This window comes from Pipistrellus kuhlii, unplaced genomic scaffold (assembly GCF_014108245.1).
Source record: "Pipistrellus kuhlii isolate mPipKuh1 unplaced genomic scaffold, mPipKuh1.p scaffold_m20_p_13, whole genome shotgun sequence".
NCBI lineage: Eukaryota > Metazoa > Chordata > Mammalia > Chiroptera > Vespertilionidae > Pipistrellus > Pipistrellus kuhlii.
In genome coordinates, this window is record NW_023425438.1 from 21,028,195 (window position 1) to 21,055,093 (window position 26,899).

The window sequence follows — 26,899 nt, forward strand, 5'->3', positions numbered from 1 at the left end:
GGTTTAGCCAAAAATTGTAGGTATACATTCTAACTAATAAACTTCAAATTCCATGGTTGCAGGGACCATGTCTAGTTTACTCACCACTGCGTCGTCTGTGCCTGGCACAGGGATGACTCACTGAACACTCTGAATTACAACCAATTCCTCTGAAATATCAATAGTTTTAGAATCTCTGCACCCTTCGTTTCAGACCGGTTCTGATTATTTCTGGCCATTATTACTATGATTCTTTGATCGATTTCCTTTACTCCAGTCTAAGCTGTTGCTGTATTTTCCCAGGTTCCTACACCTCTTTTATCATGTCCCTTCTCTGCTTTAAAAAAACCCCAACTTTCATAATTAAGTATTAAATTAACTTGCCATTCAAAGCCTTTGAAAATATTCTCCCCAAGCTACTTATCTCATTTACCTATCTTCTGAATATTTAAATCCTTAATACCTTGGGTTTATATTATTTCCTCTTCTGGAATGTCCTGTACTATATCTTGCTAATGTCACTTCCTCTGGAAAGTTTTCAGTTTCCTTTAATCAAATTTATTATTAATTTTGTTGGCAGTTTAACAATTGCTAAGAGTCAGCCAGGAATCAGACTTTAGGTCTTTAAATATTGATTCCACCACTTAACTAGCTCCGAGTGGACAAATAACTTACTTCCTTGGACTCAAGTTTCCTTTAAAATGGGCACAATATCATCTACCACAGTTAAGAGGATTAAATTAATACTTACAAAAGTATATTGCACTAAATAAGTATTAGCTAGTATTGCTCCTATAAAATCTACTTATGTACAGTGAATTATAGTTAGCTGTGAACCAGTGTTTTTCTGCTCCCTAAAGATGTGAAACATGGTCTTATTTTTATAGACATCTGACCCACCTTGTATTGACCTCTGAATTCCTTTTCCCCTGAAAAGTGTCCCAAGATCCTGCTTCTATTCTACACATGTCCACTAACCTCCTCAAGGGCCATTGCATTGCCAAGATGTCCTAACTCCAAACTGCATATACAAAGCCTTTTATGATTTGGGCCTTGCCCCCTTTCTCTGGCCTTAACTTCCAGTACCTCTTGTCTTACTAAATAAATCAGTTTTATTTATACGATTGTTTACAATGTGCTACTCCATTAGACTGTAAACTTTCTGGATGTAGTACTGTTTTATTCACCATTATATCTTTAGTATTTATATCACAGTGGTTCGTACAGAGGTGTTTAGTTAGGAATAACAAATGAAAGAGTGAAAGAATGTTTTCTATACCTGGAATGGTCTGCTTCCCACATGCCCTTCCCACCCCCATTTTCCTGTGAACTCTCAATTTTCAAGAGACAATTCAAGAATGATTTTACTCCATGAATCTTCTTAGCACCTTGCAAATAAAACCACCATTCTGTAGTTTTCTCATTATATCTTTTAAAGACGCCTAACAGAGATATGCTACTTTAATGAATTACTAAATTATAAAGTCCTGGAGAGAGTATGTCTTTAAGAAAATCATCTTTGCTTGGTTGCAATAAATTTTGTTGATTAAATCTTGGTATGTCATAATAATAACTAGCTATCTTTCCACATAAGGTGAGCACACAATGTTGGGTCATTGATATTTCAGGAATGGCGATAAATTTGCATTAGACATTCATTCCCAGTCTTCATGAACATGAATTTTCAGAGGGCACGGACTGTGGAACTTTTGCCTCAATACAAAGTGAATTGGCCTTTATGGATACCAAACCGGGCACACCTTAGCTTCATTAATCCCATTATCCAACAAACATCGTTGTAAAATAGATACAAAGCAATACTTATTACAGACATTTTCATATATTTACAGACCAATTAAGTTCTTAAACCTAGTTCTATAACTTGATTTTCAAATTTGTTATAATTATCTCATTCTTCTGAATAAAAAGTCCAGAGAGGCTGTGAACTTAAAAAAGCCTTACTAATAAACTGGCACACTTATGGTGGTACAGAAAGAAAAGAAAAATACTGTAAACATTTGTAATCTCCTAAACCATCTCAAGACTTGATAAGAAAAACAACTGAGATTCATGTTAACTGGCAATCCCATTGATTGTTAAAGATATAGAAGAAGAATTGAAAATTGGGGTTTTTACTAATGCAAAATTAACAACAATACCTCGACCCCCATTAAATATACAGATGCCACCATCTCTTCCATCATGGATTTTATTTCTTCTTAGCGTAGGGTTACTATCTGTCTTAATCCAGACGCCAGCCATTGCATTATCAAATATTTCATTGTCTTCTATACAGCCAAGACCTATAAATGCAAAAATTTAGGTTATGTTATTTGGAAAGTATATTTCTAAAGATTATTAGCACTGCAAAACAGATGAAAGATTATACTTACCGGAATTATAAACTAGAATTCCACCATTCTGTCCTCCCCAGATTTTGTTGCGCCTAATTTTGGGGTTGCTTCCAGTCCTATGAATAGAATAGAGAACAATGCCATTTTAATTGCTTCTGTTCCCTAATGCCATGAGGTAACAGTGAAAAAATACACATTAATCATAGTTAGATTTAACTATAGCCTGGCTGGTGTGGGTCAGTGGTTGAGGTTGAGCATCAACCTGTGGACCAGATTGGCCCTGGTTCGATTTCTGGTCAGGTCCCATACATGGGTTGTAGGTTCAAGCCCGTGTGGGGCGTGCAGGAGGCAGCCAATCAATAGTTCTTTCTCATCATTGATGTTTCCATCTCTCCCTTCCTCTCTGAAATAAAAGTATACTTAAAAAAATAAAATAATTAACTATACAATAGAGTCCTTCGAAATGCTCTGAAAGTCTGTCAAAGAAATTTGTTTAACTTAATTTTATTTCCCACAGAACAGACTTAACTTATACTTTATGTTAATACTATAGTTTCTTAACAGGTAAACTAAATGGAGGGGGTAAAAATAAATAACTATTATTATGTACTCCCCCTTATGTAAAATGAAGGGTTGAGTTACATGATTAGGATTACTATAGTTCCAAAAACTGTTAAAAAAGAGACAAGAGGGGTCTAAAAGACTTAATTTTATACAAATAGCATAAAAACGCTTCCATTTACCAGCGCCTACAACATGTCAGGCACAGTTCATAAGTATTTTATATAGTCTTCTGTGGTATCCAAGTATGATGGAGTACATTGAATGCTGGACTAGTCCTCAACTAGTCCAAGAAAAGTTGTAATCTGACAATTTAAGGCAAGATTACGACAGTGTGAATTACAGACACACAAAGGAATAAAGACTGAGCATTGAATAAAAAAATTTCTTCTGCATACTCCACGTTTCTCATTCCCTGCCCCAAAAAAGCCAAATGTGAAAACATTTACCTTATCTGAACCCCTGAATACATATGATTATAGATATCATTGTCTTCTAGCACTCCATGTCCATTGTCATAAAAATAAACACCAACCTAAAGTTAAAAAAAATTTTTAATTCATATGACCAAAGTGTTTAATAAAACAATGATTTCACATACAGGAATCCAAGACAATCTTACCTGCTTGCCACTGTGTATCCTGTTTCTTCTCAGCACTGGAGTGCTGCCAGTTGTCACCCAAACTCCAGCTAGAGTATTACTATAAACTTCATTCTCTTCTATTACACCTTGTCCTTTCTCATGCTAAATAAAAGATACATTCATTACAATATACATTTTGAATCAGCAAAATATAGTTTATAGTGTATTCCTCTTTAAAGATAGTTTTAACAAATTAAAAATTTTTTTGTTATCTAGGTAAGAAGGCAATGATAACATTTTTATGTAGTTTCTAAGTTTAGGCCTCTAAAATGTTTATACTATTCTTTATGTGGTTATGTACTTTTAAATCTACTATCGTAAGAGTAGTAGAATGCAATTTTTTAAAAACAAAATAATTTATTTCATTCTAAGATATATAGCAAACTGAAGATCTCTCATTTTGTAAGTTAACAGTTATTTCACATTATCACTGGTAAAGTCACTTCAAAATAATAAGGTTTCAGGGTTGCTAAAATTTTTATTTTTTAGCAGATTAGAGATACGAATATTTCTAGAACTGTAAATAAAAATTAAGTCACAAAAAACTTTCACAAAAATCTTTCAGAAATTAGGATCCCATTATTTTCTTACTTGAATCAGTTGTAACAGTTTCAGATACCATGGTGACCAGAGGACATACACAGGTTTAAAAATGTTGGGAGATGCTCAATTATATTGCAACATAAATTAAAAAGAAAACTGACCTTTTCAGAAGATAAAAATATTCAAGTCTAGTGTTATTAGTATTTATAGTGTTATTACTTTTGGAAAATTTCAGAGATTCATACAGTAGTCACATAGACAAAATTCCAATGCAACAAATATAACTGAAAACTGACAATCAGTTGTTACTTCATATTGCCAATTATAAAAATCTTTAATATATAGGTATACTTCCTATGCCTAACTTTAGTCAGTTGATTAAATTTTATAGAACACTACACACACTATAAAATTAAAAGTTTTTTTTTTAATATATACCTGCTAGGAGAAAAGTGTCTTATTCATTGTCTAAATATTAAAGACAGTTGCTAAACATAATTCTGCCCCATGTTCCCTACTCCTCTGGTTTTGATGTATGAAATTCTAGAATTGTATTCATTAACTTACCACATAAATTCCACCATGCTGGCCATCATGAATTTTGTTATGTCGAACAATTGGACAACTGTTTGTTCTAATCTGAATTCCTGCTAATGCATTTCCTATTTAAAAGTAAAAGTTACAATATCAACATATGGAGCCTAGCAAAACACAGTAAAAAGTCTTACATTCTGTAGTGGCTAAAATTCTTATTTTAGTAAAAGCACAATTCTGTGAAATATGTAATATTCAAAAAGATACTTATGGCCCATGAAGGAACTAAGTGAAAAAAAATTAACGCAAAGGATTGTAGGCATTGTAAGTATAGTGGTTAAGGGTAAAGGCAATTGGTTAGGCTGCATAGTTTTAAATCCCAGGAATTCTATCTACTTCCTGTGTGATTTTTGAATAAGTCATTAACAATCTCTGTACCTTTGTTGTTGTTTTTTTTTAAAATAAATCTTTATTGTTCAGATTATTACAAATGTGATCCTCTTCCCCCCCTCAATTGCTCCCCTCCACCAGGTTCCCACCCCACCCTCTGTCCTTTCCCCATCCCCCATTGTTCTCATCCATAGGTGCAGTTTTTGTTCAGTCTCTTCCCGCACCCTCACTCCCCCTTTCCCCGAGAATCGTCAGTCCACTCCCCTTCCATACCTCTGATTCTATTATATTCACCAGTTAATATTGTTCATCAGATTTTTTAAATTCCCTTGGTTTTTAGATTCACTTGTTGATAGTTACGTATTTGTTGATCATAATTTTTATCTTTATCTTCTTCCCCTTCCTAAATAACCCCCTTCAGCAATTCATATAATTCTGGTTCGGCAGTGATGAACTCTTTTAGCTTTTTTTTATTTGTGAAGCTCTTTAACTGTCCTTTGATTCTGAGTGATAGCTTTGCTGGGTATATTATTTTTGGCTGTAGGTTCTTGCTATTCATCACCTTGAATATTTTTTGCCATTCCCGTCTGGCCTGCATGGTTTCTGTTGAGATATCAGCTGACAATCGTATGGGTGTTCCTTTATAGGTAACTACCTGCTTTTCTCTTGCTGCTTTTAATATTCTCTCTTTGTCTTTTGCTCTTGGAATTTTAATTATGATGTGTCTTGGAGTGTTCCTCCTTGGATTCCTTTTGTTTGGGGTTCTGCGGGCTTCCTGGACTTGTAAGTCTATTTCTTTCCCCAGGTGGGGGAAGTTTTCTGTCACTATTTCTTTCAATATTCTTTCTGTATCTTGCTCTCTCTCTTCCTCTGGAATCCCCATAATTCTGATGTTGTTTCGCTTGAAATTGTCCCAGAGGTTTCTTACACTATCTTCAACTTTCTGGATTCTCTTATCTTCTCCCTTCTGCAGAGGAGTGTCCTCTGGCTCTTCGTGTTCTAAATCTTTGTCTTGATTCTTGTGATCTTCCAGTCTGTTTTTAGGACTTTGTATAATATTTTTTATTTCAGACAATATTTTCTTCATTTCTTGTTGATCCCTTATTATTTCTAGTTGCTCCCTTTTCATATCCTCATAGGTCTCATTTATTTTATCGGCCTTTTTTGGATATTGTTGAATAACCTTATAACTGTAGTTTTGAACTCAATGTCCAATCTTTTCTTTTCCTCCATCTCCTTCCTTTGTCTCCTTCCTCTTGTCTGCATTTTAGTTGTTTCCCTGATTTGATGGAATAGCTTTGTGTTCTAGGTGTTCTGGTAGAGCCCAGTAGCACAGCCTTCCCAGTTACCTGCGGTGGACAGTCTTGGTGTAGCCCTTTGTGGGCTGTGTGTGCAGTCTTGTTGTTAAGCCTTGCTTATTGTTGGTATCACTGGGAAGCTTTGATCTCCAAACCAATTGGCTGTGAGGATCAGCAGAGTCTCAGCTAGGAGGGCCTCTGTACTCTGCTTGGATAGGGCGGGGTCTTGGGGTGACGCAGACAAGCTTTGGTTCCCTGTCAGTCTCGCCTTATAAAAGACCTGTTCTCGGAGAGTTTCGGAAGATTGGTTGCAGGCGCGCGCACCTCTTTGGTAAAGGCACAAATAAGCTTTGGGTTCCTGCCAGTCCCTCCTTAGAGAAAGCCAGCCTCTGGGAGAGCTTCTGTGCTCAGCCAGAGATTGGGCGGAGTCTCAGGTTGGTGCAGACAAACTGTTTTCCCTTGGGCTCCACCCCAAGTCCCGCAATAATGGCCTCTGGCTTCACACACCTCTGAGAGATCTCTGCCCACTGCCTGACAGTCTGGCCTCTCCCTGTCTGGGGCCATTTATCAGAGCAATAGGGTGATTCTGTTTTCCTCTCGAACAAGAAAGCCAGTTGCGCGTTAGCCGTCTGCCCTCTCTGCACACCGGGAGTAAGCCAGTAGCGAACTCAGCCCGGCTCGCCCTCTCCGCGCTCCGGGAGTTCGCCAGCAGCAATCTCTGTCCGGCCCTTCCTCTCCGTGCGCCAGGAGTAAGCCAGCGCCTTTCCGTGCACACAGTTCTCCGTACCTTCACAGTTCCTGAGGTTCAGCGTGCCTTCTCTCTCCTTCCCAGATGGCTGAGCCTCCTCTCAGCTAGCCGTCCGGTGCTTCAGGGCAATGCCTCCCCTGTTTTTCAGTTCTAAATTCAAATTTGTTGTGGTAGGCTGCATTCGGGTGTCTACCCTATGCCGCCATCTTGGTGTCTCCTCAAATGTCTGTACCTTTATTTCTTGATCACTACATACTATTAATATTAAATATCACTAGATATACTATTAAATAAACTTCACAGGGTTGATGTGAATATTTTATGACTTAATTTAGATAAGGTGCTCAGAATAGCGTCTGACACTGAATAAACCTATGTATTATCAGGTGTTAGCAAAGGAGAAAGTCTAGGAACATATCAGTGTCCAGCACATAGACATCAGTAGTTTGCTGAAGTTTAATGAAGATTAAGTATTTTCTCTTCCTAGTAATACCAAAATAAAAAACTACCACAGCAATAACTTATTAATTATTAAACAATGGAATAATTTAAGGGAACTATAGATACTCCTTGAATCTATTTATCTATCTTATTTATATTTTGATCCCTGGTATCTGGCATAGTGCCAGGTACGTAGTAGGTATTTAGTAAACGTTTGTAGTTTAGTAAATATCACAGAAAATCTTTAATGAGAATTTAAAAAATTCGATCAGTTCTACTTGGATAGTGTCAAACTGTTCCATTTTGCTACTGTGAGGTAGAGAAGTCAAACTCTAAAATTTTATGGATCAAAGCCACATGCTTACCATAAATGTCATTTCCTTCAATAAGGCCTCGTCCGTCACCAAAGATGTAAACTCCCCCTTGATTTCCGTTAAATATAGAATTCCCCCTATAATTACATGAAATAAAATAAGAATCTATTCAGCAAACTTACTTGTTTTATACAATTAATTGTAAGGTCACTCATGGTCATGTAACCTTGGAAAACTATTTAACTTCTATGATCCTTAGTTTCCTAATCCATCAAATGAGGTCCTTAGACTATCGGGTCTAGTAATAATTAATGTCGTTTTTAAACATTCGTTTAAAATCTTGCTTGGCGTTGACTTGTATTGACATAACCTTCAAACACGTGGTATCTACAGAACGTGTGAAGTGCAATTAACAAGTTTTGCTTAAAAAAGTTTGTGTTTGGTTTGGTTTTTGTTGCAAAACTAGGGCTAAGAAGATGGCGGATGAAGAGCATATTCGGCACTGCATGCTTTATGAGTTCCAATTAGGAAGAAAAGCAAGTGAGGCTGCAAAAAACATCTGTAGTGCTCTTGGTCAAGATGCAGTTAGCACCAGAAAATGCCAGCATTGGTTTGAGAAATTTCGCGAGGGAAATTTTTCGTTAGATGACAAGAGTGGTCGAGGCCATGTGTCCAATTTTGATCAAGAAGCTCTTCAAGCTCTTTTGGTGCAAAATCCTCAAATTACCCAACAAGAGCTTGCGACAACTTTAAATTGTTCACAAAAAACAATTTCCAATCAATTGCGTGCACTTGGCAAAGTCCAAAAGTTGGAAAATGGGTTCCTCATGAGTTGACCGACAACAACCGTAATCAAAGAGTCACAATTTGCAGTTCGCTCCTCTCTCGTCAAAACCGTTTGCCGTTTTTAGAGCAAATTGTTACCGGAGATGAAAAATGGGTGCTGTATGTTAATGGGTGCTGTATGTTAATTTGAAAAGGCGGCCTCAATGGTTGGACAAAAATGAGGCTCCGCAGCCCACGCCAAAACCTGACTTGCATGCGAAAAAAGTGATATTGTGTGTTTGGTGGAATTTTAAAGGAATTCTTCATTATGAACTTTTACCATCTAACCAAACCATTACAAGTGCAGTGTATAGTGCCCAATTGGAAAGGTTAGCCAAGCTTTAAGAGAAAAAGAACCCGCGCTGATTAATCGGAAGGGCGTAATTCTTCACCACGATAACGCACGACCACATACTGCAAGAATCACTGCTGAAAAACTGCGCCAGTTGGAATGGGAAGTTCTCCCTCAACCTGCATATTCTCCTGATATTGCCCCTTCCAATTACCATATGTCTCGTTCTTTGCAAAACTTTCTTCTTGGAAAAAAATTTAATAATGAAGAATGCCTCAAAAATGCATTGACCGAATTTTTTGCATCAAAATCACAAGAATTTTACAACAGAGGGATTAAAATGCTTCCTGAGCGTTGGGCACAAGTAGTAGAAAACAACGGCAACTATACTGTTGATTAAATTTTGTTGTATTGTTTAAATAAATTCGATTTAAAAAAGTATTAGAAAACGACATTAATTATTACTAGACCTAATAGATGATTTCTAAATTCCTTTCTAGTTCTAAGATCTCAAGCTTTGGAAAAGTCATCTAATATCTGAGACAAAATAGCATTCTTAAAAATTCTCCTCAGAACAACTAACTCATTCAAAATAACTTTTATAAAACTGTTCTAGACGCATTTGTTGAATACTAACACGATGGAAATCCCATATACTTTCAATGAAAACCAGTGGAAAATAAAATTTGATAAAAATACTTCAAGGTCTTTAATTAAATTATAATACCTTGTTTTCCCGAAAATAAGACATCCTCTGAAAATAAGACCTAGCGCATGGAAAGATAAGACATCCCCTGAAAATAAGACCTAGCACAACTTTGGGAGAAAAAATTAATATAAGACACTGTCTTATTTTCGGGGAAACAGGGAAGCTCTGTACAATTAACCAATGCCATTAAGACTGGATCTATTGCCCTAGCCGGTTTGGCTCAATAGTTGAAGTATTGGCCCATGGACTGAAGGGTCCCAGTTTCAATTCTAGTGGTCAAAAACACTTACTTTGGTTGCAGGCTACGTCCCTGGCCCCAGTTGGGGCATGTGCAGGAGGCAACCAATCGATGTTTCTCTCTCCCCCACCTCCCTTCCACTCTTGTCTAAAAAATCAATGGAAAAAATATCTTCGGGTGAGGATTAACTAAAAAATAAAAAAGACTGGATCTATTTGTTTCCTTACTGTGGCCAGATTCAGTGGTTGAGTGTCAATCTATGAATCAGGAGTTTCACAGTTTGATTCCTGATCAGGATATATGCCCAGGTTGTGGGCTCAATCCAAAGCAGGAGGCAGCTGACCAATGATTCTCTCTTATCACTTTTCTATTGCTCTCTCCCTCTCTGAAATAAAAAAGAAAAGAAATAAACACACATCAGGTTTAAGTTTTTACTTTTTATTATTCTTAGTCACTCTGATCAAAATCTTTGAGACAGTTTCCTGAGTTATTCTATTGGTGGTCTCTGAAGAAAAACCAACAATAACAACAACAACATCCAACAACAACAACAAAAGCCCTGGCTGCTGTAGCTTAGTCGGTTGGGTGTTGCCCCATGCACAAGGAGGTTGCTGGCTCAATCGCTGGTAAAGGGAGCATGCAAGGGGCAGTTGATTCATGTTGAGCTCTCACATATATGTTTCTCTCTCTCTTCCCCCTTTCTTTTTTCTTTAAATATATATTATATATTTTCTTTAAATATATAGGAAGGGAGAGGGAGAAAAAGTTAGAAACATCAATGAGAGAGAAACTGGGGATGTGCCTGCAACCAAGGTATATTCCCTTCACCGGAATCGAACCTGGGAATCTTGAGTCTGCAGGCCAACGCTCTTTCCACTGAGCCAAACCAGCTAGGGCTCTTGGACTTTTCTTACAAAAGTAAAAAAGTAATTTCCACTCATAATACTTATAAATACCTTATCGTTGGGTCACTATTTGAGGTAATCCATACACCTGCAAAGTTGTTTGCATAGATTTTATTCTCTATGAACTGTCCTCTTCCTTTTTCGTGGACATATATTCCTCCAGTCTGTCCATGATGAATTTCACATCGAACCACTGTGGGGTTAGCATAGGCTTTTACCTCAAAGCCTGCTATCCTGTTTCTGTGTATGTTGCAACTTTCAAAGTAACCCTGAAGAAATACAGAAATTAAAACTGTAGGTAAGGCTAGTTTTCTAGAAGAAACATAAAAAACCCCCCACCTTTTTAAATGTACACGTCAAAATTAAGTATCAGAGATGTTCAAGAGTAGGAACAAAGATATTCACTAAATTTCAAATGATAAACATGGAAGGAAATATTTTAATTTCAATACAACCAAACTACAAATACTCTAATTAGTCTGAATATATTCAATGCCAGGAAAGAAAAATAGGTAAGTATGCATTTCTTTCAACAAAAGATTTATAAGTATTAAAGACACTAAGTCCTTGTAGCCTTAAAAATGTCTCAAGAAATTAACTTCTAAAAAGTTGACATAAGGATATAAGCAGAGCCCACAGAAAAAGACACACAAAATAACTTTCATTCTAGCCACATAATAGTGATCTAACTACATAAAATGCTTTTGAAAACTTATGCTCAAGGTATACACACTATCATGTTAAATGAAAAGAATAGTATATTCTTCAATGTAGTATACATTAAATATGACCTAAATTTTACTAAAGAAAAACAACCTGAAGGATTAAACAAAAACATGAAGGTATGACCATTTGAGTAGTGATATTTATTTGTATCCTTTATAACCTCTCTTATTAATTTCTTACATTTTCTACAATGGATGTTTACTTATTTTGTAATGAGAATGAAAGTTCTCTAACACTGCCCTGGCCTGTTTGGTTCAGTGGATAGTACATCAGCCTATGGACCAAAGGGTCCTGGGTTCGATTCTGGTCAAGGGCACAAACCTCACAGGCTCTTCCCCAGCTGGGCTCTGGTCAGGGCATATGCAGGAGGCAACCAATCAATGTGTTTCTCTCACATCGATGCTTCTCTCTTTTACTACCCTTTCTCTTCTACTCTCTCTAAAATCAATGGAAAAATATCCTCGGGAGAGGATTTAAGAAAAAAAGTACTCTGATACTAATATCTTAAATTCTATGACTCAATCAATATTGAATATTAAGAGAAAAAATAAAACTTTTAAGATGGCATTTTTAAAAAACCATTGTATTTCCCTTGCCTATCCCTTCGACTGAATGTGTTCACGCTTGTTTTGGCAGCACATATATTAAAACTGGAATACACATTGGTTGTGGGCACATCCCCAGTAGGGGGTGTGCAAGAGGCAGCTGGTCGATGTTTCTCTCTCATTGACGTTTCTAGCTCTCTATCCCTCTCTCCTCCTCTCTGTAAAAAAATCAATAAAATATATTAAAAAAATAAAAATAAAACTGGAATACATAGCTTTTATGTATGTAAAATCTATTTATTCCAATCATAGCATGGGTCCTGAACAATGATTATATACAAACTAGACGCCTGATGCAGGAATATTCACGCAAGAATGGGCCTTCCTTCCTCTGGCTGCTGGCACCGCCTTTGCTCCAGCCCGAGTGGCCTTTCTGCCTTCCCATGCTGCCTAGAGGCCTGGAGCTGCTGGGGCTGTGTGGAACACCTGCATTGTCGCCATGGTGACGATACAAGAATCCCACCCTGCCCTACCCCAGCCACTTGGTGGCTGCATATGCAAATTAATTTACATACTCACTTGTGATTGGTGGGCGTCACAAAGGTATGGACAATTTGCATCTTTTTCTTTTATTAGTATAGATTTGTTAAATGTTCCATATTTTGTGCAGTGCCCCAACATCCTCACACCCTTTGATTAGCTCAGAAGAAATATATGGCACTCAATAGCAAAATTGTGACTTTTCACCGCACACACAGACTAAACGTGCTTCCTTTAACACTAAGCATTTTCTTATGCTACCTTCCATGTACTGGCCTGTATTATTTCTATACTTTTGTCATATCCATTTGTACCTGATAATAAGCTCCTGAAGAGAACTATCCAAGTATACAAAACTTTACACACGAACATAAAAAAAAACCAAAAAAACAAATTCAAAAACAGGATAAACTAAAAGAACTTAATGTTCTCTTGAAACAAACATTTTTCTGATGTTTTTATCACTGAGACAGGAGCTCAACTGGTCTCTCTGCCTAGAGTTAAATGACTTACCTGATTAGTAAGAATAAACAAGGAAAGAATAAACTGGGTAAGCTCAATTCAGCATCATCCTTTCCTCGTGGAAGAGAGAAGGGAGTATGCACTCTGCTACAGCTCACAAACACTGTCTATGACTAAGTGGGCAAATCTATTTAATTTTGGGTTTCAGTTAAACAGACCTAATTTGGTTTTCATTCTAAGCTGTATTTTCCAATTTAACTTTTCAGAGCAATAAAGATAATATTTTAGCTTACTTTTGTTACTATATGGCTTTATTTCTTAATTTGTTAATGTAGCGAGGAAAGGTATAGTATTTAAAAAAATACACAAGTATTTTCATTGATTTGAGAGAGGAAGTGAGAGAAAGATTAATGACAGAAAATAATTGATTGGCTGCTTCCTACATACCCAACACTGGGGATCAAGCCCACAACCCAGGCATGTGCCCTGACCGGAACTCAAACCGTGACCTCCTGGTTCATAGGTCAATGCTCAACCACTGAGCCATGCTGGTCAGGGGAAGAAAGGTTTGCTATTTATTGGGCTTCCATGAAGATTCCAATAGCAGGCTATTGTTATGTTCTGGCTATCGTACAATAGTTAAACATATAGTAGTACTACAAGTATGCTTTGCTGTATATCTACTACAAATTATTCAACTGTGGGAAAGCTCTTTCTCTGTTTTCTTTAGGCTTTAATTTTGTACAATGAGAGAGACAACTAGATTCACAAATTTATTTAGGCAAAGAGCAAACCACTCTCTTTATTTTCCCTCAGCCAGAGGCCCATACTTTAAATTCTTTCAGCTACCTCCACTTTTCTGGATTAATCCTCATCCGAGGATATTTTTCCATTTATGATTAGGCAGAGTGGAAGAGAGAGGGTAAGACAAAGAGGAACATTGATGTGAGAGAAACACATTGATTGGTTGCTCTCTGCATGGCCCCAACCAGAACCTGGGCCGGGGAGGAGCCTGCAACCGAGGTATGAACCCTTGATGGAAATTGAACCTGGGACCCTTGGTTTGCATGCTGATGCTCTATCCACTGAGCCAAACTGGCTAGTCAATCTAGCATTATATTTTTAAGTAAAGATTTATATTGCTATATCTTGAGTTTTCAGTATTATGTATTACTTACTGACTTCCTGTTATGGAAGATGAGAATTTAACTTTCCTACTTTCTATTCCTCAGCACAAACATTCATATGCTCTTCCAATGTAGTTATATCATAATGTGGTTAGATTATTGTGTTAGAGCTGAGCTGTCAAGTATAACAATATATTCTTTGCTGTACAATTTTTTATTTTCCTTGTAGTAGTTATTTTGTTCTTCTCCTTTGCTTAAATCTCTTGTGATAATCTATCCTAAACTTGCTACCAGTTGTTTAAATTAACATATTTACATTCCACATTAGGTTTGCCAATTTATCTTCCTAAATACAAGCAGGTTTTATAACCTGCTCTAATGTGGACTGGTTACCCTGGTCATAGGCACAGGTCACTTACCATATTTATTTTTATTTTATTTATTGATGAGAGAGAAAGAGAGAGAGATGGATTTGTTGTTCCACCCATTTATGCGTTCATTGGTTGATACTTTTTAAATATATATATATTTTATTGATTTGTTAGAGAGGGAGGGAGAGAGGGAGTTAGAAACATTAATGAGAAACATCTATCAGCTGCCTCCTGCACACCTCCTACGGGGGATGTGCCTGCAGCCAAGGTACATGACATTGACCAGAATTGAACCTGCGACCCTTCAGTCTGCAGGCTAATGCTCTATCCACTGAGCCAAACTGGCTAGGGCTGGCTGATGGTTGATTCTTGTATGTGCCCTGACCTAGGATCAAACCCGCAACCTTGGTCTATCATGACTATTGTCTACCAATTGAGCTACCCAGTCAGGGACATATTTAATTCAGATTATGGTTAAAAATAATCCCCACATCTATCAACAATGGAGTTTGTAATCTCTATTGTTTTAGAGTAACTTTTAAGAAAAGAAAGCACCGAAACCGGTTTGGCTCAGTAGATAGAGCATCAGCCTGCGGACTGAAAGGTCCCAGGTTCAATTCCGGTCAAGGGCATGTACCTTGGTTGCGGGCGCATTCCCAGTGGGGGGTGTGCAAGAGAATGGATGATTCTCTCTCATCAATGTTTCTAACTCTCTATCCTTCCCTCTTCCTCTCTGTAAAAAAAAAAATAAAAAAAATCAATAAAATATATTAAAAATAAAAGAAAAAGAAAAGCAACAAAAAAGTTTTTTTCATGTCTTAAAACCATAGGCATCTACTATAACTGTGACTTTATTACATTTATAAAGAACCACTGGTTGACTTATAGTTTTAAACCTATTTCATTATTACTCTGGATTAAGGGCTCTGATTAATGTAATTTTGCTCTAAAGTACATTTAAATGAAACACGCACGTTTAGTGCACATGGCCTAACAACACACATTATGGGTAGAATTCAAATGCAAATCACAGAAGCTCCAACAGCCCTGACCGGTTTAGCTTGGTGGATGGAGCATAGGCCTGTGGACTCAAGGGTCCCAGGTTCGATTCTGCTCAAGCATGTACCTTGGTTGAGGCACATCCCCAGTAGGGGGTGTGCAAGAAGCAGCTGGTCGATGTTTCTGACTCTCTATCCCTCTCCCTTCCTCTCTGTAAAACAATCAATAAAATATATTTAAAATAAAATAAAATAAAACAAAAAACACCTAGATGACAAAGCTCAGCCATCCCAAGTATAAATTAAAATAAAAAATTCAGGAATGGAGAAACTCTGATTAAAGGTCTGAAGATAAATAAATATAGTAGAGTAAACATAGGGCCATAACTATAAATGTTATAAACCTTTACAGAAGACAAATGAGAATATAAATAATGGGGTAAAGATAGGTTAGAAAATCTTTTATAATTTATTCTTCTAAGTACAGAAGTTTATATCTTAAGTATGTAATAGACAAAAACAATTTCAGAGAATAAAAATATAATTAAATAACATAATAAAAGATAGAGGACAACACAAAAACTAATTTAAATATTTATTCTGATGTTCCTTGAAGTTCTATAGAAACCATGTCAAATTTTAAAAATGTTTTTAGTGATGTCCTACTAATCATGGGGTGCAACAGAGAAGACAGCCAAAATAATACAGTTAAGTCGTTACTGCAATTTTAAGCAAGATGACATATAAAGAAACCAAGTAACCACTGGCTGACATAAGCAAGAGTTAAGTTTCTTACAGCATATTTCTGGTTACAAAAACATCAAATTTCTAAATTAAGACACAAAACACTTACTTTAGACATTGAAGTAAATGTGAGCTATACATACATTTAAGAAAGATTAGTAAAAATAAGATGATTATTTTCCAACCTGCTTATCCCTGTTTAGGGTCACAGGTGGCCAGAGCCTATCTGCAGCTCACAGAGCAAGGAAGAACCAAATCTGGACAAGATGCCCTTCCATCTCAGGCACACACACGATTTAGACACCAATTAACCTAATATGCACATCTTTGGGACATGGAAAACCAGACCACTAGGGGAAAACCCATGTAAATATGGAAAGAACATGCAAACTCCACACAGACAGTGGCCCAGACTGGAATCTCCCCTCCCTCCTCATCAACATTACAACGAAACATTATGCAAGGACCTGCCATATCTTTAGAATAGAAGAACATTCTACCAAAGGATTTTAAAAGATTGTATGGCAATACTTAAACACACACAGACCCAACGTATACTTTATTTTGACCCTTCCCTTACAAATTTATATTACCTTAACAAATCTCTTCATTAATTCTTAATGGGAATATTTATCTGTAGCAATGACTAGAGCTGTTTAAAAAAAAGTTATAAAAATTTCAAACCCAAATTTGTAAAAAAAATAAACTGTATGGGGTGTGTGAACGAGGAATAAATGATGATGATAAACTTTAGTAAGTAAATATCATAGGTCTTTTAAAAATGAGGGAATTTACCCAGGTTAAAATTATCTTGGTACCTCAAATCATTTGTGAATGAGACCAGGGCATGCATAAATATGGTACTTGAATAGAATGTTAACTCTGGGGCAGTCTAAGGCAACATAGGCAAATAAATACTCGCATAATATAGTTCCATTACAATAAAAAAACATTTAGGAACTATAACCAGTGCAGGCCTCTAAGGGAGGGTAGAGTCTCAAGATTCTCATGTTTTGACACCTGCAAACCTTTGCTCAAATTCCCCAATTGCCACCTCCTTGGAGAAAACAGTACAATTTGCAACAAAATGTCAGTTTCTTTATTCTAGCTGGAAAGGGCAAATGGTCATCTCCACTCTGCTTTTTTATCAACAGGTCTATGCTACAACCCAAGTTGTAAGTGAACAGTTTCTCTCAAGTTAAAGTTACCCCACAAATGATGAAGAACTGAATGGTCTGAAACCATTTACCAGTAGTTCAAATCAGAACTTGATAAAAGGGTAACTCCTCATACTCTCATTCAGTTAAAAAAAAAAAAAAAGAGTTCTGCATTAGAGTTTTAAGTCCAAATGCTGAAAATAAAAAAATTTCCTTCATTAACTAATTTGTGTAAGTACATCCAATGTTCCCAAGTTGCTTGACTAATACTACATAATAGAAACAAAACTTCACCATAATCCTATGTACCACAAATCACCAACCCCCCTCTCCCATTTCATAAAAAATGTTGCCAATGCTGTAAGTAGGACTTGAAAATTACCTCAATGAAAATTAGACATTAAATGAAAAAAATATACAACAGACAACCAAGAATATTATTTTGAAATCACAGCGTAAGAGCTCAAAAGGCTATTCCTAGAAAAATGTGTAAAATGACATAGTATTCAAAACATATCATCCATAGAGATGCCTAATTAACTGCTGTATAACAATATTATAGCTGATATTTTATTATCACTTTATCTCTTACTAACGTTCTGCCAGTTAAAAAAATTTTTTAAGAGGAGTAAAATGGAAGTCAAATTAATACTGTAGCCATTACTTCTCAAAGTGTAGTCGATAAACAACCTGTATTAAGCTCACATGTGATGCTTATTAAAAATGCATATTCTGGGTCTGATCCTTGAAAATTCTGATTTATAATATATGGCTGAATTTTCTGTACACTTACATTTTAGAACTACTGGATTAGACATGAATCCTCTCAAATGTCACATCAATTTCCTAAGGACTACATCTTTTCTACATTATTATAGTGTGAGAACTCTGCATTTATAGAGTATTGCATATTGATTTAAAAATGTAATGCTGAAATAGCTTTTAAACCTATACGATATAATAGAAACAAATTGGGTGGTTATAAAATCTTGAAACCTATTTGAAATCTAACTAATATGAGGTCAGCTTTTCTGTTAAAAATGTTCTTACCATGCCATGATCAAATGTGAACACACCAACATCACGTCCATGATGAATATGATTCCTTCTAATAATTGGGTTTCCATGATTTTTAACCCAGATCCCAGCCAAAGCATTATTGGAAATTTCATTATCTTCATATATTCCCTACAACAAATAATTAGAAATAAACATTAGTAAAACTTGAAAAAATATTTTAGAAGAATAAAACCACAAAGTTAAAGAAATACCTGTGCATGATCTGTTATATAAAGTCCAACATTTTCACAGTCGCTGATATTACAGTGCTTGATAGTGGGACATGCTCCTTGACCACTAACACATACTGCAGAGCCAACTGTAAGGAAAATACTTTATTTAAAAACTTATTGGGCCACAACACAGAGACTCATTTTATAACAAAATATAAAGAAACACTAACCTGTACATGTACTTCTGATGATACAGTGATCAATAATAGGACTACAATTTACTGTAATCTCTAAGCAGTGGTGTGCATTGTGGTGTTGAGCAGATTTGTCATCAGGGTTAAACTGAAAAGTAGAAATTTTGTGAAATAAACCACCACTGCTTTAATGATTTCAACGTATTATTTTAAAACTTAAAATTTCTTACCCTTATTGTCATATATCCAACATAAGCATCCTCAGAACCTTCCATAAAAACAAAGGTTGAATCTCTAGTGTTTTCAATTATAACTTTGTCTGCTACTTTTCCGGGTGCTGTGGAGAAGATATTTAAAATATATTACCTTTATCAGACAGATGAAATTAAAATTTAAAAATAACTTTAAAAAATACACTTTAAAATGCAGTAATACTTTGCTATAAAACTAATAATATAGAATTTTTTTTATTGTTTTAAGTTGGGTATTTTTTGGAGGGAGAACTGTTAAAAGTTACTTTTAAATATTGAGAGTACTAATACTCATTTAATTGATAACTATATTTCACTGGCCTTTATCACAGGCAGTCATATTTAATGTAGATATTATTGAAATCCACGTATAATACTTCTAAGAAGGTTCAATTGCAAAAGAGACCTATTTATTTACAATTATTTCCAAAACTGGCCTTAATTTGGAAAGTAATAAAAATCTATAGGCAGAAATTTTCTACACCCTCCCTCCTCACTTTTCTTCATGATGGAAATGTGGGAGGAAAGCAGAAAGGACTGTAAATGCAATGTACTATATCCTTAAAAAATCAGAGAGTCCAGCTGGTGTGGCTCAGTGGTTGAACACTGACCTATGAACCAAGAGATCACGGTTTGATTCCTGGTCAGGTCACATGCCCAGGTTGTGGGCTTGATCCCCTGTGTGGGGTGTGCAGGAAGCAGCAGATCAATGGTTCTCTCTCATCGTTGATCTCTCTTTTTCTCTTCCTTTCTCCCTCCCTCTTTCTCTTTCCCCCTCCCCCTCCCTCTCCCTCCTGTCTTATTCTTCCTCTCTTAAAAAAAAAAACACCATAGCATAAATTTCAAATAACTGATCAGTGCTCAATAAGTATTTTATTACCTACATTTTTTCTTAGAAACTTGAGCATAAAAGCAGCTTTTATATAGTCCAAAAATATTTAAGATAAAGCTAACAAACATTTTTCTTTCCTTAATGATTAACTAAGGCAGTTGGACAAAGTAGTGACCAAGAAACATATACATTTAAATATAAAATATTTTTATTGATTTCAGAGAGGGAGAGAGGGAGATTGAACATCAATGAAAGAGAATTACTGACTGACTGCCTCCTACATGCCCCACACTGAGAATCAAGCCCGCAACTCAGGCATATGCCCTGAATGGGAATCAAAATGTGACCTTCTGGGATTCATAGGTTGATGCTCAACCACTGAGCCATGCCAGCTGGGCAAGAAATATATACATCTTAAAAAGAAGTAAGACATATCCACAGTTTCTGAACTCTGTTCTCATTTCTATCACATAAAATATTCATGATATTTAATTCTTATTCTTTCCTACCATTAAGGTATTATCAAAGTTACCTAAATTTTAAGTCAGTAGCATTTTATAAACCATTATGTAAATAAAATTGGTAAAATTCTCATAAAAATGCATTTCAAAATACCTGCACCAATCATGGTGATTGGAGATTCAATATATATCCATTCATCAGTATATATTCCAGAATGAACAAAGATAAGTCCATCAAAATGAGCTTCTTGTACCCCACCAAGGGCATCTTCAATTGTATCATAATACTAGAAAAAAATAAGTGTCAATTTAGAACTGAAAAATTACCATTTTAAATCTCACAAAAATACAGATCAAACATACCAACATATTTTCTCTTCCTTTATATCTTGCAGGGTTACTGTAGAAATGTTCAGCAAATCCTGGCTTTACATGTGCACCTTTATACTTAATGTCCAAAAAAAAAAAAAAGGGAAAGAAAAGAACAGAACATTACATTTTAAACTAATTTTGTACTTTATGAATATTTTAAATAATATATAAAAAATCAATTATTTCAACTAATTTTCTGTTGCATAGTGCAATGTAAAAGGTGTTCCAGATTTTATATTATTCAGTACTATTCAGTAAGAAAAGTCAAGGATTCTCAATCTCAGCACTACTAATACTTTGGAACAGACAGTTCCTTTGTTGTGGGGGCTGTCCTGTGCATTGCAGAATGCTTAGCAGCATTCTTGGTCTCTACCCAGTAGCATCCTCTTCTCCAGTTGCAGTAACTAAAAAACATCTCCAGAAGGTGTCAAATGTCCCCTGTGGAGCAAAATCATCCTAGTTGAGAGCCATTTGTAAAGGACTACATAAAAACTATGCTAAAAGTAAAACTTTAAAACTATTGAACACCATGCTCTGGTTTCTCTTCAGACAGCATAAATCTTTCGCCTTTTAAAACTATTGAACACCAATAATTTAAATAAAAGTTCAACAGACCCATAGAAAGTATAACTGCTTCTAGGCTACTGATCTTTACTGCCAATGTTTAGATTATGTCAGTAGTAAAATTGTTGAGTATTTTGTTGGTTGATAAATGTGCACTGGCTTGAAACCTATTCTTGAAATTAAAAAAAACACACAACATACCAACAAACTTAATTAGCTCAACTGGTGTGGCTCAGTGGTTGAGCGTTGACCTATGAACCAGGAAGGAGGTCATGGTTCGATTCCCAGTCAGGACACATGCCTGGGTGTTGGGCTTGATCCCCAGTAGGGGGTGTGCAGGAGGCAGCCAATCAATGATTCTCTTTCATTATTGATATCTCTCTTTTTTCTCCCTCTCTGAAATCAATAAGAAAAAAAAAAACACACCCCTTAATTATTTTATTTGATGTCAGGTTAAATGTCTGTGTTTGCTCAGTAATAAATATTTCTTTGTAGTATCTACCCTGTTTCCCCGAAAATAAGACAGTGTCTTATATTAATTTTTTATCCCAAAGTTGCGCTAGGTCTTATTTTCAGGGGATGTCTTATCTTTCCATGCGCTAGGTATTATTTTCGGGGAAACACAGTATTACTTCATCAGGGTCATTACACCTGTCATCATGAATGCAGCAAAATGTCTCTCCAGTAAGTCATGGAATACCTGGAACATTCCCCCTTTTCACAAGATAGATTTGTATGACATTATAAATATCTCCATACATGAGTTTAACTTTTTTAGAAAGGAAATTTTATCTCCAAATATATAATATACATAAGGTAATATTTTCTATTTATACTTCCTACCAACTGCTGGAAACTCTCTTTCCAAGGATTTGGATGTTCATATTCTTCTGGATTAATCTGATAGAATTTGCCAGGTTCAGGATGCATCATAGGACGGGTATATTCAAATACTTCCATATATAATCGTTTCCTGAAGGTGGAAAAAGAATTAGAGAGTTATTCATAAGTAGCCTTTTAAATAACTACAAAAAATTATTTGAGGACTGAAATAGTTTACCTTTAGCACCATACAAACTATTACAAAATATAGAGAAGTACAAAGAAAGGAGATAACCTATATGTTCAATACATTATTAACAGTTGACTATATTTCCTTTCAGTCATTTTTATGTACAGTTAGTTTCACTTGTTATAGTTTTGATTTATATAGCATATAAAAACAAAATATTGTATCCTGCTCTTTTCACTTTTTACTTATTGGTTTTAGAGAAAGAGGGGAAAGAGAAAGAAGAGAAGGAGGGGGAGTGAAAGAGAAAAAGATTTGCTGCTCCACCCATTAATATTATATATTCATTGGTTGTTTCATGTATGTGATTGACGGGATCAAACCTGCAATCTTGATATATTGGAACAACACTCTATATTGGAACAACACTGAAGTACTCAGCCAGGGCACTTTTCACTTTTTTACAACATAGCATTTTCTCATGCTATTGAAAACTGTAAAATCACTGTTCATGACTATACCCCAACACTCCAAGCAGACATTATATTGTGTTCATTTAAGTCCACTTCCTTACTGCTAGATCTAATTTCTAATTCCCCCCACTATTAACTATGATATTATGAAAAATTAGTACATAAGGCAAAAAATTTTCAGAAGTGGCACTACTGGGTCAAAGGGCATGCATATTTCAAGGTTATAAATATAAACTATCCAAGTATTTTCCAAAAGTGATATATAAAATTCATTCTCACTGAACTATCAAATTTTAATTAGTTAGCTGTTTTAAATTAGACTTAGTTCTGTGTTTGTTTGTTTTTGTTTTTTTTAAAAATACATTTTTATTGATTTCAGAGAGAAACAAGAATCATCAATGACGAGAATCACCGATTAGATGCCTCCTGTACACCCCCTACTGGGGATTGAGCCTGCAACCTGGGCACATGCTCCTGACCAGAAAGAAACCTGGAACCCTTTAGTCCACAGGCTGACACTCTAAGCCAAACCGGCCAGGAGCCTTAGTTTGTAAAAAACACACACACACATATATTTATATTTATTTCAAGAAGAAGGGAGAGGAAGAGACAGAAAACATTAATGATGAGAGAAAATCATTGATCGGCTGCCTCCTGTATGCCTTTATACTGGGGATCAAGCTTACATCCTGGGCATATGCCCAGATGAGGGGATTGAATTGTGACCTCCTGGTTTATAGGTTTAATGTTCAACCATTGAGCCTCACCGGCTGGGGCTTAGTTCTATTTTTTAAAAGCAATTAAATGAAAAACATTTTACACACTCAACTGCTAGTTACTGATAAATAGCAGAGAAAGCACTTCACTTATTGTTTTATAAATATCACCTAACGTGACAACTCACATTTGTGATAAACAGGTAACTTAAAATTTACAAGCAATCTAATTTTATTCTTATTATAATTAACACTTCAACCTCCCTACCATTTCAAGCATTTTGGGCACCAAATAATATATCTCAAGATAATAAGAAATAAAATTTCACTTACCACAAAATTGGATCATTAGCAAGCTCACTGAAGCGTTTACACACACAAGCTGCTCTACAAAGATCCTGTTCCAGCAAGTAAGAGAAGATTTTTAGAACCACTTCATCTGGCAGTTTCTCCTGAAGATACTGTTCAGCAGGTGCTGCTATAAAGAGATTAACAAATAAAATATAAACAACTTATTTATCATGTTAGTAATGACTTCCTCATTATTTAAAAAGCATAATTTTCACTCTGGCCAGTGTAGCTCAGTTGATTGGAGCATTGTCCTGTGCACAGAAGAGTGGTGGGCTTGATTCTAGGTTAAGACACATAAAGGAAACAGCCAATCAATGTTTTTTCTGTTTCTTTCCTTCCCAGCCCCTCTCTAAAATCAGTAAAAACATATCTTTGAGTGAGGATTAAAAGTAAAATAAATAAAAAAGCATAATTTTCATTTTATTTAACCAATAGCTTTTATTTTGTGATGATAAATCCTTTTTTTAAATATACCTTTATTGATTTCAGAGAGGAATGAAGGAGAGAAAGAAAAATCAATGATGAGAGAAAATCAATGATTGGCTGCCTCCTGCAACCCCCACACTGGGGATTGAACCTGCAACCCAGGCATGTGCCCTTGACGGGAATCAAATCTGGGACCCTTCAATCCACAGGTGGACACCTTCCACTGAGCCAAACTGACTTAGGGCGACAATCATTTTATAAACATTTTCTTTCATAGATGACACATTTAGTTTTGTTTATCTTGACATTTAGTACTCTCTTAAGCTATTATGTACCATTTCAGAAACTGGTGAAAATATACAAAAGGTTTTTTATTTTTTGGGTTAATTCTCACTTGAAGATATTTTATTTCCATTGGTTCCCCCACCCCCTTTAGAGAGTAGAAGGTAGGGAAGGAGGGAGAGAGACATCAATGTGAAAGAGACACATAGACTGGTTGCCTCTCATAGAGCCCTGATGGGATTGAACCTGAAACCCAAATATGTGCATCCTTGACTGGGAATCCAATCCTTCCGTAGGCAGGCCAACGCTCTAACCACTTTACAACACTGGCCAGGGCACAAGGCATATTGTATGTTTTTAAAACGTATTTTTTATTGATTTCAGAGAGGAAAAAAGAGGGAGAGAAATATCAATGATGACAGAATCATTGATTGGCTGCCTTCTGCATACCCCCTACTGGGGATCGAGCCTGCAACCTGGAGAAAAGGCCCTTGACTAAAATTGAACCTGGGACCCTTTAGTCCACAGGTATATGCTCTATCCATTGAGCCAAATCATTTGGGCCACAAGGTGTTTTTATTTTTTAAATATATTTTTACTGATTTCAGATAGGAACAAAGAGGGAGAGAAATACAGAAACATCAATGATGAGAGGGAATCACTGATCAGCTGCCTCCTGCATGCTCTCCACTGGGGATCACTGAGCCCACAACCTGAGCATGTGCCCTTGACTAGAATCAATCCTGGGACCCTTCAGTCTACAGGCTGACACTCTGTCCACTGAGCCAAACTAGCTAGGGCAACACAAGGTGTTTTTATATAATAAAGTCAAAGAGGGAGAGGTCAGAGTTGTCATGTTTTTCTTTCTTTCTATCTATCTATCTATCTATCTATCTATCTATCTGGCTATCTCTCTCTCTATAAAAGCCTAAGTGACCAAATGACAGGAGCTGCCCCCGGTGGTCAGTGCACTCCCACAGCAGGAGCGGCTTAGCTGACTGATGGGTGCCAGAAGGCGTTGGACTGTAGGTTTCGGTCCAATCCCCACAAACCATGCTGAGGGACCCCACTGGTGCATGAATCCATATATTGGGCCTCTAGTTCTATAACCATCACTTTCACAATCCCAAATGTAATACTAAAGTGCATTTAATTTAATTTTAATATTGTGGTATCAAACAAAATAAAAAGTTACTTAACCCTGTTCCTTAGTTTTCCCATAGGAAATACCTGCCAAATCTTGTGATTTCCCAGATACTCTTGCACGTTTTGCACGATGACCAAAGTTTTCTGTTGCTGAAGTTGAGGCACCCTTCAAAAACAAAATTAAAATTTAGCAAATATTTTTATATGCTTCTAAAAAATGATGAAATTCCCTTTCCTTTTTTGTTTGTTTCCTAATAATTCTTTCATTATAAAAAGAAAGGCAGTGACACTTAATTTACCTCCATATTGCTCTTTGTAGGGCACGCTGTTCTTTTCGGCAAAAGAGTTTTTCTACGAAGCTGGTAAGGACTGTTTTGTGCACCAGGACCTGATTCTTCTGCAACCATATCTGCAGGTACATCATCATCTGTTATAAACAAAAGCAATATGAAAAATGATATTAAAAAAAGAGCTCTTATGGATGCAGTAAACTTTTTTATTTTTAAATATGTTTTTATTGATTTCAGAGAAGAGACAGAAACATAAATGAGAGAGAATCATTGATCAGCTGCCTCCTGCATACTTCCTCCTGGGGATTGAGCACCAACCCGGGCATGTGCCCTTAACCGGAATTGAACCCAGGACCTTTCAGCCCACAGGTTGACGCTCTATCCACTGAGCCAAACCGGCTAGGGCTGCAGTGAACTTTTTAAAAACTTCCTAAACATTTTTTTTTTTTTTGTGGTTGTGGTGGAAAATACAACTTTTATATAAAATTCTAGCTAATTGGATAACCATCTGAATGAAATGTTGGCTTTTTATTTTATTTCAAAATAAATCCCAAAATACACCATATATTTAAATACAAAAAAGGAAACAAAATCACAAGAAAATAGGAAAAAAAATTTTTTTTTATTACATTAGAGAAGTTCTTTCAAGGTTATGACATAAAACTTGGAAGGCATTAAAAACAACAACAACAGGTGAGGAGGATGTTCACTTGATGAGGGGCTTGAAAGAAGGGGAGTGAGTCATGGTTAGAGCCCAAGAGGGATGGGAAGGGCAACCAGGCAAGGGAAGTCAGAGTCAAAGTCAGGTGACTAAGGACAATGCTGACAGAGGGACAGGTTGGTATAAAATATCAGA

The 26,899-nt window shown here is 36.1% G+C and overlaps 1 protein-coding gene across 5 annotated transcripts in view; it reads right to left on the reverse strand.

The window, feature by feature from the left end:
• FBXO11 (F-box protein 11) overlaps positions 1 to 26,899 on the reverse strand; it is an 85,892-nt gene that overhangs the window by 3,327 nt on the left and 55,666 nt on the right. For all 5 annotated transcript variants that reach the window (XM_036435255.2, XM_036435254.2, XM_045580718.1 and 2 more), the window contains exons 2-18: positions 26,053 to 26,180; positions 25,838 to 25,919; positions 23,882 to 24,026; positions 22,194 to 22,323; positions 20,778 to 20,861; positions 20,569 to 20,701; positions 19,101 to 19,207; positions 18,907 to 19,018; positions 18,716 to 18,822; positions 18,495 to 18,632; positions 10,826 to 11,043; positions 7,857 to 7,942; positions 4,648 to 4,742; positions 3,517 to 3,639; positions 3,344 to 3,429; positions 2,373 to 2,449; positions 2,139 to 2,282 (exon numbers count right to left, since the gene is read on the reverse strand). In XM_036435255.2, the coding sequence (XP_036291148.1) occupies positions 2,139 to 2,282; positions 2,373 to 2,449; positions 3,344 to 3,429; positions 3,517 to 3,639; positions 4,648 to 4,742; positions 7,857 to 7,942; positions 10,826 to 11,043; positions 18,495 to 18,632; positions 18,716 to 18,822; positions 18,907 to 19,018; positions 19,101 to 19,207; positions 20,569 to 20,701; positions 20,778 to 20,861; positions 22,194 to 22,323; positions 23,882 to 24,026; positions 25,838 to 25,919; positions 26,053 to 26,180 (1,995 nt within the window). The remainder of the gene's footprint in view (positions 1 to 2,138; positions 2,283 to 2,372; positions 2,450 to 3,343; positions 3,430 to 3,516; positions 3,640 to 4,647; positions 4,743 to 7,856; positions 7,943 to 10,825; positions 11,044 to 18,494; positions 18,633 to 18,715; positions 18,823 to 18,906; positions 19,019 to 19,100; positions 19,208 to 20,568; positions 20,702 to 20,777; positions 20,862 to 22,193; positions 22,324 to 23,881; positions 24,027 to 25,837; positions 25,920 to 26,052; positions 26,181 to 26,899) is intronic.